Raw genomic sequence first — 12,867 nt, 5'->3', positions numbered from 1 at the left:
AATCGATAAGAAAACATGAACAGGGTGGTTAAGGATTGGTCGATATTTTGATTTATGTATATTTAGACGGTGGGCCATTAATGTTGTGTACAGGATAATAGGATCACTGCTCCTCTATACAGTTTTGTAAATAAGTACATTGGTATAGCACATGATAACAGTATCACAGGTGATCGTTAGTTCATCAATCAGTTTTATAACTTGTAGTTATTTATTATCAAGGCTGTGTAAAAAATATGAAAGCCAACAAGTAATTCCCAACAGATGACACTATTGTATGAAATCGAAACATGTTGTTTTGTATGGAATAGTTCAAGTGTTGTTTATCTGAAAGTTTCATAATAAAAATTATATTATGCTTTATTTTCATGTTGTATTTTTATTTTATAAAGATATAAAAACATTCACTCGTTATATAGCTAGTCAAAATCACATCCAAAAATAAAATCAGATTTATCAAAATCACATTTAGGTTGAATAAATTACTGTAAAAGTTATCAAAACCAATATCATAGTGACATGCACAAAGTAACATAGGTTAACCATCAGGAACAAGCAAATTTATATTTTTTCCTGCAGTGACCTGACCTCCGATGTAGCTCTCTTCCTCCCCTCGAATGGAGAGACCGTCAGAGAGATATGTCACTTTCTTTTCCCTCAACATTGGAGCCTTCTCCCACTTGGAACTACTACAGTTGGGACAGGAGTGAAGAGGAATGATTTCCAGGGACACTGTCCGGTTACCGCAGTTTCCACATTTGAAGAATCTCTTAACAGTATCCAACACTTTTAGTGGATGCCTCTCCTCCTTACATTTAGGAGCAGCTGAGAAAGCTGTGTACTTGCATTTGATGCATCTAACAGCCTTGCATGGCAGTTTGAAGGTATTCAACATCTTTTCCTCCATTGCTTCTTTCTTTTCAAGTTTGTTGAAGTATTTGTCTTGCTCTTCATCATCATGCTGCTGGATTAAGTTCTGGTGAGCGGAGGTGGCTTCCAGTATCTTCTTGAATCTCTCCGACATCACTGACTTGGTCTTCAAAGTTTCTTCATTAGGCTTAGACTTCTTACTCACATTCTCTTCACTGGATTGATTCAGTTTCTCCAATGCTCTTTTCTTTCCTGCCTCAGTTCCTTTAATGTTATTTGGGTCAATCTTTTCAATGCCTCCACTTTGTTGTATCAGTCTTATAGCATTTGCTTTGGTTCTTTCAGCTCGTTTTTCTCCATATGAGATACTTAAGTCTACTGTTCCACTGCCCTTTAAACTAAATCCTCTCCCAAGGGTAGGCGAGTTTGCAATTTTTTCTGCTAGTGACTGTCCTGGTGAAGCTTTACTTGAACTGACAGGGCTTGAGTTGCGGAGTCCTGACAGCTTGTTGAGTCTATCAGAGTCAGTAGTTCTTTGAGGGCTTGGACTGTGTAGTATTCCAGTATTATTTTTCATTGCTCCAGCCCCATAGGGTGCTTTATTACTCATCAGGTTATCTCCCTCTGATTTGTAGTAGTCACTCAGGGTCATCAGCCTATTCTGGTCTCTGTCTTTAACCTTTTTACTGTTTCCAGAAGGTAAGGCTGAATAAGATTTGCCACCGTAGATGACAGTGTTTTTGCCCAAAACCTTGTTTTGGAGATTAACAAGACCTTTGCCCATAGTTGATGACTGCAGCTCCTGCCTCCTAGAGAACTTCTGGTATTCCTGCTTGACATGGTAGATACAATGCTCACATTGATTAATGTTTACAAAAGCTGTGCAGGGTTGTCCATCTTTTTTCTTGCTTTTGCAAATACCAAAATCTTTTGACTGTCCTAATATCATGACTCTGTCAGAGTTGTCCACACTGAGGCATGCCTGGTCCGCACTATTTTCTGACCTGTCCAGGACACTTGGGTTAAGGACAGCCACTACTGTCCCCTCGCTTGTCTTCCACAAGTCATTGTAGGCTTTCCTGAATAAGAACATGGACACTGTTTTCAAGTCATCCTTTAAATCACTGATAGTCCATATGAGGAACTGGCTCCCTTTCTGGGACTTTTTACTTGCACTCTTTCTCACTATAACACCAGCTGTCACCCAATCACGGGTTGCATCCTCATTTTCTACAAATCTTTTAACTCTAAGCATACTCACAGCTTCTCTCCCCTGCATTCTATCCAGGAGAGCTGTACTGGAAATAAGGGGTTTTGTAATCCGTATTCCAAATATAGGATCGGTGTAAATGTCTGAAGTGTTTTTGTTTTTAGTTTCTGGTGCACAAAACAAGTGTTTAGTTGGCTCAGCAGGTTTCTCCACTTTTTTAATGAAACTTTCGTTTCTCCTTCTCTCTACTCGCGCATCAATATTAGTTTGTCGTAATCTTGATTCAAAGTCGAGTCTCTTATCGGTCTGCGCCTGTTCTTGGTTATCAAGTATTTTCTTGACTTCAGAGCCATAGCTGTCGTACTTACGATCTAAGTAATTTCTTCGTTCCTCATCATCAGACGAGTCAGTATCGCCATTGTGTATGGCCGAGGATTTCCCAGGAGGCTGATCTGATACAGCAAGTTCTTCTTTTTCTTTGATGTTGGAGCTCACTTGAAATAAATCCACTTCACGAATTGCAGGTTCCTTAGCCGTGTTATTTTCTGTAATTTCGCCTAAGTCAGCACACAGAAGTTCTTCAAGCTGAGATAACTCATCGTTACTATCCATTCTACTAATTAAACTTGTATTTTTTTACTTTCAGCAGCACAGCAACAGGAGCACCAAAATTGGCGCGAAATCGCGAACCGAAATCACAACAAAATCAGCTGACAGCTGTCAGCTACGTGAGGCCCTGGGGATATTTTTTCAACGTGTTTTCCTCAGAATAAAAACACCCTCACAATTTTTTCTGATATAAGTAAAGTCCAAAATTTGGTTTAGTTGTTGTAAAACCAAAAAAGTAAATAAACAAACGTTATTTTATGTTTTTATTGATACAAAGTACTTAGGGTGGGTTGCACCATTTAACTTTAACTATTACAAACGTCAAATCCCTTGACGAGAGAGATCAATCTTCAAGAGATGTTATGTGAAAAACTACATCTCCAAATTTCTCAGAATAATAACAATTTCGCTTAGGTAATGAGCAGCCTCTTTGATACCACAGAGTAAATAAAACTAAATAAGCTATTTTTGACACCGTGAAAAAAACAATCCAGAAAAAACTGTATTTTTTCGTAAATCTTCTGAAAATCTTTCTGATTCAGCTTGAGCGATAGCTTCTATTCCATCTACGCTTCACAACAAAACTCCGAGGCATGTCTGGTAAGCTCAACTCATCTTAATTAATCACGTGAAAATAGTCGCAATAACATGCCGGATGAATCATGGACATGCTCGCAATTTCAGGCAATCAAGACGCCCCGCCGCTCGCTGAGGCTGAAGTGGGTGAATCTAAGTCGACATCGGCTGCTGATGCGGAGACCGGGTCGGACTCCGAGCGGTCCCCGTCGCCCCCTCTGGGTCCTTTGGCCGCGGCGCTGGCTAAAGGTCCACAGAAGAGTAAAGCGAGCCGAGCCAAGATCGCGCCTGCCGCGCCGCCGCCGGAGCCTCCGCCGCCGGCCGTCGAAGAGGCCCCCAAAGAACTGATAGTGGTGGATGAGAACACCACAGAACTGGACCTCAATCATGGAAGAATCGGGAAAATTGAGAATCTAGAACAGCTGAAGAATTTGGAGAGGTGATTAGATCATTTGTATTTTATCAAAGGGTGCAATCTTATTACTAGCATCGAGGGATTGGCCCCTTGTAGATAACCACTGACACAGATAATTAAGTACCTACCAATGGCTTTCCCTGTTATTAATTAGTTAGTGAAAATATATTTTTTAAATTATTTTACAGATTATACCTGCGATGGAATCTGATCAAGAAGATAGAAGGTTTGAGCACTTTGAGTACCTTGGTGGAACTAGAACTCTATGACAACCAAATAACTAAGATTGAAAACCTGGATGGCCTTGTTAATTTGGAGTAAGTATTTAGTATTTACTGTAGTTTATATACAAATTTTTACAATACTAATGTACAGAATTTCACTGGACTTATGTAATGATAATAATGTAAGACTGCCAACTTTTCTTAAAAAAATCTCTTAAATAGTGGAAGGGACCTGAGAAAAGTATACTTAGACTCAATATGCTATATTAGCCAAGAAACTTTAGTTAGATGAAAATATTCACTTTCAAGTTTCTAACTAAAACTCCCTTTACTTACAGAATCCTGGACCTGTCGTTTAACCGCCTCACAGAGATCTCGGGGCTGGAGAAGCTGCTCAACCTGAAGCGCCTGTTCCTCAGCTCCAACCGGATCACAGAGATTAAGAACCTCGGACATCTGAACAAGCTGGACTTGCTTGAATTGGGAGATAACAGAATCAGGGTAAGTTTACTGTATTTATTGTTGTTTATTCATATTACTTGCGTAATTTGCCATACTCTTACCAGTCATAAATCTGTCACAAGAGATTATATTCTTAAAAAAAAACTTTTGTCAATGATAAAACATTTTTTATTGAAAAAATATGTAATTTTACAGGAAATCAAGAACCTGGAAACTCTGACAACACTAACACAGTTATACCTGGGCAAGAACAAAATAAACCAAATCAAGAATCTGGACACACTGGTCAATCTAGAAATCCTGGTGCTTCAGAGCAACCGACTCATCCGCATCGAGAATCTAGAATCTCTTGTGAACCTCACACAGTTGTATCTCTCTGAGAATGGGATAACTGTTATTGAGAAGCTTGATAACCAGAAAAACCTCCAGACGCTAGACTTGGCACAGAACAGGATTAAGGTGATAGAAAACATCAAGCACTTGAGTGAACTGGAGGAGCTATGGGTAAGTTAGCTAAGTAAAACTGATAATGAATGCAATATCCATCCAAAATCTATATCCTTCACTTATCATCCACTAGTGGAGCTACAGAATTATTGCAACTTCCTTCTGTTTAAGTTATGACCACATTAAATCTACAGCAGTTGATTACAACCATTGTTTAAAAGTCACTTTGGTTGATGCACTACTGTTCACCCAAATGTTTATGCACTACTGTTCACCCAAAACAAAATTCTCACCTCCACTTCTACAATCCACAGATGAATGACAACGAAGTAGAGAGCTGGTCCTCCGTCGAATACCTGACGGACAACAAGAAGCTCAAGACAATATACCTGGAGCGCAACCCTCTAGAGCGCAATGACAACACCGCCTACCGACGGAAGCTCAAGCTGATCCTGCCTACACTGCAGCAGATCGACGCCACATTGTGTAGATAAGAACGATGCTTGATTGATGTAGTTTTGGGTAGATAGATTTGTCACCTCAGAATAGTCGAGAAGGGGTAGAAGTTTGTTTAAACATCCGAGCTATCAATATTTTTAGTTGATGCATATTCATAACAGAACAATATCACCAATAAACTCATGCTACTAAATAAGGTAAGTGGTGTGCATTTATCTTCGCAGACGGGTTGAAATTGTAATTTAATTAATGACCCTCATTTTATATATTCTGTTTAAGCATTATTTAATCTTATTTAAGTATCTTACTTGTAAATAATTACATAGAATCAGTTGGTAGCTAAGCATATATGTGGAGATTCACCGAAGTACTAAATTGATGAGCTTTGTGTATGATATTTTAAACTTGTAAAGCATTTTAAGTAAATATAAGTAATCAATCAATTTTATACATTGACATGTGTGTATTGTTATAATTTCGTTCAGCATTACAACTGTTGGCTGATGATGATAATGTATTTGTATCATATACACATTTCTATTATTATTACTATAAGTAGTTTTGTATTCACAGTATGTTAGGATACCGTTTAGTTTGCAGTAGAGAATTATAATCTCTAGTCGATTTATTATTGTGTTTTTTAAACACAATAACGGATAAAGTGCCTCCAAATTTGTGTATATTTTTATATCTATCATGAAATTGTTTCATAAGTACAGTATTTAAGTAATTTGTGTAATTATTAATGTAAGTAGTAGCTACTAATAAAACTAGTTTGTATGATATTTTATGTTTTATATTGTTGAGATTGCCCAGAATACCCTCGCTAAATTCATTTTGTTTCCGATCGTCGAAAACTACAGTTGACTATTAGGTCTCATACATCAGTTTTAACTGGTAATGCATATATTAATTATTATACTATAGGATACCTAAAGCTAGGTCCATGTTGTATCATTTCCCTCTATCAAATCTCCGTGGCATATAGTGTTCAGTTATCAAGTAGTTTTTAGGTATTTACATAGATGTCACTATGCCAGAATCTGTATCTCGGTATTAAGAGTTCTTACATATTAATAACCTTTCTTCTTATACAAATAAACGTCGCTTCTACTACCAGCGATCCGAACATAAGGCTACCAAGCCTTTTCATATAGCATAGTATTAGCGCGTATTTTTTTCGACGACTCACAAGACAAACCGAACCTTACCCACCTCACAATAAACTACCATTACCACCCCATTGCTAACCGGATCCTGTTTCAGGCAGTCGCGGACCTGCCCGCGCTGGTGCCGCGGCCGCGAGCGCCGCCGCGCCCCAACCTACTGTTTAGCCGCGTCGACTTCACTGAGTAATGTGTGCTGGGGACTATTTAATACTGTGGTGGCTTCAACATGGAATGTACGGTCAGCTGCATAAGTCGTTATACACTTCTGTACCTTGTCAAACTGACGAACCGTCAATATTTCGATGAATGCATGTGCAATGGTTTCAGATTGACAAGGTACAAATGTGTATAGCTACTTATGCAGCTGACTGTACAGTGCGACAAACTTATCTGTTCCGGTGAGAGCGGACTAAATTGATCCATATCTCATAACTTACTAATGAATTATATTTTGAATTTTTGATATACTTAAGTAGATTAGATGGGTTTATTAAAACCGCAAAGGCGATTCACCACTACGGGCAAGCTTGAAATCTTAAATAATGAAGAAATATTAGACAATTACGTGAGCTCTCACCGGAACAGATAAGTTTGTGGCACTGTATACTGTGGTAGGGATTTTAACAAGCATTGTATACTATGGTAGGGACTTTCACAAGTACCTATTTATACTGTTGTGGGGACTTGAACAGTATATTACACCATGATGGGTATTGTAGACGAAGATGCAGTTCTGATAGTAGATTTTTAACTTGAAGATTGAGCTGTAGATTTATAAAGTGACTATTCCTAGTGTAGACTAGGAATGCTAGTGTAAACCTGAAAGTGACTGATAGGTAAAATTGTTTATATCCTAGATAGATTTAATTTCAAGTGGCAGGCACCTATTGAATATTTATTATAATGTTACTTATTCGTTCCCTCGTTTTTGTTCCTTCACTTTAAATTTATATACCTAGGTAGGTACCAGCAGATGGGGTATCACCGTATCAGTATAACAGTTGACCTAGGTCTAGGTTGCTAGCCATACTTTCTAGATACATTTAACTCTAATATTCATTCTATAGCGCACTACAATGGTATTAAGTATTCTTATTTAATTAAGATAAAATTGAATCTTCATTCGCTAAACAAATACCTAAGTACCTAAACCTACATATGGATATAAATGTATCTTTATATGGAGTTGTTATCAAGCGTTGACCTTGAGGATAGGTTAGGAATCCAGTATTAGACAAGCCCCCATCGCGACACAACGCCGGCGTAAACAAGAACCGGCTACAAACCAGAAAACTCACTTCATTTACATAAAATAAATCGTCCCGACCAAATGAGATAATAAAATTCATAAAGTTAACTAGAAATAGGTTGGAGTTTGTGATCAAAAGACGTGTTGGTGGAGAAAATGAAGTCTTTTGTGGAATACTCGAGTAGCACGGATTTTCCGATCGAAAATCTGCCGTACGGTGTGTTTACTTCAGCTAAAAATGTAAGTAATAATTACTAGTGTTTAAATAGAATAGAATAGCTGATATACTTTACTATTTTTAGATTTAAATTGTGTGATTTTATTGCATTTCCCTATGTAAATATAGTTTACTAACTACCTAACTATATTAAATATGACATAGTTAAATTTATTAAGTGAAATGCCCTATAAGGGCTATACCCTCCATTTCAACAGTCTCATCTGTTTTAAAGGTCACTTTAGGTCAAAGTCAAAGTGCAATGCACACATTGCATAAGACATTACATTAATTATTAACGTTCTAAACTCCTACATGTTTTGATATAGCAACAAGTAGCCTATGTCTGTCTGTAGTAGGTACCTACATTACCATTAGATACAAAATTTCCTTGCCTTTCACTGTACCAAATTATTTTCAATTTTCCAGGTAGACAAGCACATAGGGGTGGCCATAGGAGACCTGATTCTAGATCTGAACGTTATCTCCCATCTCTTCACCGGCCCACTGCTCGCCGACAAACAACAAGTTTTCAAGGTAACTTTATGTATAAAGTATGAATTAATTTATGTTTATTTAAATCAACCCGTTCTAGCGTAACGTTTTGATTATTGCATAAGGTTTTGTAAGTTTATTCCTGCCTACGGATTTCGTGTTTGAAAATTATGACTGTTTAAATGCACTAGTCCATGAGGGATAAAAGTGAATTTAAAAGTACTTAAGTAGGTACATTTAAATTTGCTGCTGCCTTTGGATGCATGTGGCGAATTGACTCCAAAACAGTCGCTTATGTTATTTCAGTATGACTTGCCACTGATAGGCAACTTATTAAACATAAACAGTACCTACCTACCTCTACTTATGAAAGTTTTTCTATTTCCCCCCAGGAAGACAAACTGAATGCGTTTATGGGCCTGACGAAGGCTCACTGGAGCGAAGCCAGGAGCACCCTTCAGAGTCTGCTAGACGTCAGTAACCCTACACTACAGAATGATGCGGCACTCAGACAGAAGTAAGTTCGTGAGATATTAGAGAAACTCTTATAAGTAAAGTGGTAAAGCTTGATCCCTCACGGGAGTTCTTTGGATTATAAGTACCTAACTAGTTACCTATAGAAAATACTGCGAAGACCCTTGCAAACGCACATTTAGATTCTATAGAGGCAGTTATGGTACCTTTATTCATTCCTAAAAGAAAATGGATAGTTACATACTCAGCTCGCATCGCAGCCTATTGTGTGTCCTGCATGCCTAATATTTTACTTAGGTACATCTGAAATCGGATGCATCTTACGTCTCCTCTGACTTCATAGTTTAGACTCCGTCGTAAACAACATACCAACATCAATTGAGTACTTACGAATAATTAATCATGTTTAGATGCCATCGTCAATGTTGGTATGTTACCAACATCAATTACTTACGAATAATAACCAATTTTCCAGAGCCTTCCTACCCCAGAGCGAGGCCACTATGCACGTGCCGGCGGACATCGGCGACTACACGGACTTCTACTCGTCCATCCACCACGCCACCAACGTGGGCATCATGTTCCGCAGCAAGGAGAACGCGCTTATGCCTAACTGGTGAGGGCAATAGTTTTTAGGCTTCCTACAGTAGGTCAGAAATCGACTTGGTTGTGTAAACTAGGTACATTGTATAATTGATAGTCTTGCCATTTTCTTTCATGTGAGGTACTACCTACTCTATCGTAAACTATTGTCGACGGCCAATCGCTGGCTACCTAATTTGCTATACCAGTCGTCAGCTAGGTACTTTTACACAAGTATTCTATCTATCTATCTATTCTGTAACGAAACAACATAACAGTACCATTTCAACACTTGTACCAGCAAAATGGCCCTGACTCAGCACGTGCTGTATTGAAATATGTATTTGTAACCTCTAAAACTATGTCAATATTTCAGGAAGCACATCCCGGTGGGCTACCACGGGCGCTCCAGCTCCATCGTGGTGTCCGGCACGCCCATCCACCGCCCCTACGGACAGACGTTGCCCGTTGAAGGTACAAACGTTATCTCTTCTTCAGTGATTTTGTAGACCCGTTAATAGTTTTATTGTACTCCTATACCTACTGCTGAAAATGGTCGTTACAAAGGAGCAACACCTCTTTTTCTCTTACGCTTCTCATCTAAACAATACCAGCCTTCAATTTACGTCGCCATTTATTTTTCAACGATTCATATCGCCATATCGCCAATCACAACATATTCGAAATAAACAAGCTTTTATCTACTAATACCACTTCATTTTTGCCATCTATCGCCCACTGTCCTCCTCCGCTAAAACATTGTAGATTCCAGCTTATCATCCAGTACCTACCTAACTAAAGTGTAATTAGGTATATAATTTTACACTTGTTTCCCATTAGGCGCGGCCCCGCACTTCGGTCCGTGCCGCCTCATGGACTTCGAGCTGGAGATGGGGTGCTTCGTCGGCGGCGCCCCCACGGAGCTCGGACAGAGAGTCACGGCCAAGGAGGCGGGCGACAGGATCTTCGGCTTTGTGCTCATGAACGACTGGAGCGGTAGGTTTCTTCTGTTATGAACGCCAAAATAGTGACAAACATACAGCTTATAATGTTTGTTACAATGTTACGAGAAGCTAGAGAGAGAGATATCCTGGATACATTAGGTATATCCTGGTTTCAGCGCACTCTCCTGGATACTTTCTATCCCGGATTTTCCGCACTTTGGTTCGCGCAGCCTGCATTGAAAATAAGGTCGCTTTATTAGGTACTTTCTGTGCAAACTTTAACTCTTTGTATAGTCATACACGAATCAAAACCTACACATTTTTGTTTTTATGGTTTTTTAATAGCTAAATGAAGATTACAGTTTTGACCTAATTAAATGTTTTTCAAAGTCCTTCATTATCGATCACTAAAGTGCCAAATAAAGTATAATAAGATTTTCAAAATATCCTTTTTTATCCGCAGCCCGAGACATCCAGAAATGGGAGTACGTCCCCCTCGGCCCGTTCACCGCCAAGAACCTGGGCACCTCCATCTCCCCGTGGGTGGTGACTGCGGAGGCGCTATCTCCCTTCCTGGTAGATAACTACCCGCAGGATGTGGAGGTGTTCCCGTATCTGAGGCATGATGACAAGTTCAACTTTGACATCAATTTGGAGGTGGATCTAGTTTGTGAGTTGATTTTAAATTATGCTCATGTCAGGTAACCGCTTTTTAAATGATTATGATAAGGCTCAAAGAGGAATTAAATAGAGATGAATATGCTTTAGGCGCATATTTTTTTTTGCTACGAAACTGTACAGTGGTACGTTTCTACACGCTTGCGCGTAAAATATTCAGATTAGTTATCTTCATGAATTAATTATGATTAAATGGCTCCCAAAGTCCCACCAGCTATAATGAAACTTAAACCCATTAATTTTGCGAAAATCTCTCACTATCTTTTACAGCGGAGAAGTCCTCAGTGCCGACAACAATCACGCGTTCCAATTTCCGCTTTATGTACTGGACGGTGAAGCAGCAATTGGCTCAGCAGACGATCACCGGCTGCAACATCCGCCCCGGGGACCTGCTGGGCTCAGGAACTATTAGTGGAGACGTAAGAATAAATTAAAAATAACATAACATAAAGTTGCTTAAATGCCATAACTTAAAATACCAATAGGTAGGTGCTTAAATATCTTTAAACAGTTAAAATACCTTTCATAACTTAAAATGTCAGTGAGCCGGCTTTATCTGCCGAGGAACAGATAGCAGTTGGTGTATTTAGACGAGTTTTCGATCTTAGAAAGGTAGGCAGCAATAATAGGATGATAAAAACCAAGTAAGAATCTGGTGAGCTCCTTCGGAAAGACATGTGTACAACAGTTACTTAGATACCTACTCATACAAAATGCCTGCTCACATTTCACTTTTTATCCCACCATCTATGTATATAACCAATCACTAACACCCTCCAACACCCCCACAGACATCAGACTCTTACGGCAGCATGCTAGAACTCTCCTGGAAGGGCACCAAGCCCCTCCGTCTACACAACGGAGAGGAGCGCAAGTTCATACAGGACGGCGACACGGTCGTCCTTAGGGGATTCTGCAAGAATGAAGATGTGAGGATTGGATTTGGGAAGTGTGAGGGGAAACTGCTGCCTGCCGTGCCGTTTGAAGGATGATTTTATAGGGGGGATAGGTTTGTGTACTTTGTTTCACATAAAACGTCGTGTAACCTACGGCCTAGAATAGAATATCATTTTAATCCCCGTAAAATGTTACAGTAATTGGCTAAATAATTCATAACAGACGTGACTTTTTATGTGAAATACAGTGGATATCATCAAGATGGCATAAAAGTGTAATGAATGATATTATGAATACTATATGTTAAAGATTGTTTGTTTTGTACTTATATTGAACGTTAGAATTGTGTTTCGTTTATTGAATTAAAAATATACATAATTCACATACACGATTTATTTGATTTTATAAATATTACTTAGGATTATTGCACTTGTTCAAAAGAACTATGGCTTATAATTTGTCAGTCAAATAAAGCCTATAATTTTATTAAAAGATTAGGTACCAATTGGCACATTTTATACACTATTAAGTATTATTATTGTATACAATGTTATTATTTAAATGCTAAAAATCTCCCTACATCTAAAAGCTTATCTTTAAATATACATAGTAAAAGTTGTTAGGACTAGATTAATCTCAAAATAAACAGTAAGTACTGATCATAGAACAGTTGTTATAACTTTATCATAGCTTTTTCTTACATAAATAAATGCATGTCTCTATCTAGCGGTAACTACCTATCATAAAACAAATGACAGAAGATAAAATTTTTACAAAAGACAAATGGAAGCTCGATATCCGTGAGCGTTAATTATTTTATTTTAAACTAAAGTAGCTAATATAAAAAGCAGGATGATGGCATACCTTCGTTAGTAAATGCCACTGAAAGA

At 38.4% G+C, this 12,867-nt stretch overlaps 3 protein-coding genes across 5 annotated transcripts; 2 read left to right on the top strand and 1 right to left on the bottom strand.

Annotated features, from left to right (window-relative positions):
• Nucleotides 1-50: 50 nt before the first annotated feature.
• On the bottom strand, nucleotides 51-2,769 carry LOC105393084 (protein MCM10 homolog). The gene has a single exon (XM_011564805.3). It carries the CDS (start codon nucleotides 2,690-2,692, stop codon nucleotides 539-541), a length of 2,154 nt encoding a protein of 717 aa, XP_011563107.3. The 5' UTR covers nucleotides 2,693-2,769; the 3' UTR covers nucleotides 51-538.
• A 362-nt stretch (nucleotides 2,770-3,131) lies between these two features.
• On the top strand, nucleotides 3,132-7,356 carry LOC105393090 (protein phosphatase 1 regulatory subunit 7). Of its 3 annotated transcripts, none has more exons than XM_038117142.2 (7): nucleotides 3,132-3,289; nucleotides 3,374-3,704; nucleotides 3,869-3,997; nucleotides 4,243-4,405; nucleotides 4,562-4,870; nucleotides 5,128-5,299; nucleotides 6,543-7,356. In XM_038117142.2, exons 1-7 carry the CDS (start codon nucleotides 3,283-3,285, stop codon nucleotides 6,626-6,628), a joined length of 1,197 nt encoding a protein of 398 aa, XP_037973070.2. In that variant the 5' UTR covers nucleotides 3,132-3,282; the 3' UTR covers nucleotides 6,629-7,356. The 3 variants fall into 3 exon arrangements, with proteins under 3 accessions (XP_037973070.2, XP_037973071.2, XP_037973072.2); XM_038117143.2 differs by having other exon boundaries at nucleotides 6,539-7,356; XM_038117144.2 differs by lacking the exon at nucleotides 6,543-7,356 and having other exon boundaries at nucleotides 3,133-3,289; nucleotides 5,128-6,057.
• Nucleotides 7,357-7,685: 329 nt separating this feature from the next.
• Nucleotides 7,686-12,102, top strand: LOC105394266 (fumarylacetoacetase). The gene is made up of 9 exons (XM_038117281.2): nucleotides 7,686-7,930; nucleotides 8,337-8,444; nucleotides 8,795-8,919; nucleotides 9,352-9,492; nucleotides 9,835-9,932; nucleotides 10,299-10,454; nucleotides 10,866-11,072; nucleotides 11,351-11,499; nucleotides 11,872-12,102. Exons 1-9 carry the CDS (start codon nucleotides 7,847-7,849, stop codon nucleotides 12,070-12,072), a joined length of 1,269 nt encoding a protein of 422 aa, XP_037973209.2. The 5' UTR covers nucleotides 7,686-7,846; the 3' UTR covers nucleotides 12,073-12,102.
• Nucleotides 12,103-12,867: the final 765 nt, after the last annotated feature.

The sequence above is a fragment of the Plutella xylostella genome, chromosome 3, assembly GCF_932276165.1.
Source record: "Plutella xylostella chromosome 3, ilPluXylo3.1, whole genome shotgun sequence".
Lineage (NCBI taxonomy): Eukaryota > Metazoa > Arthropoda > Insecta > Lepidoptera > Plutellidae > Plutella > Plutella xylostella.
This window is presented reverse-complemented; position numbering and strand designations above follow the sequence as displayed.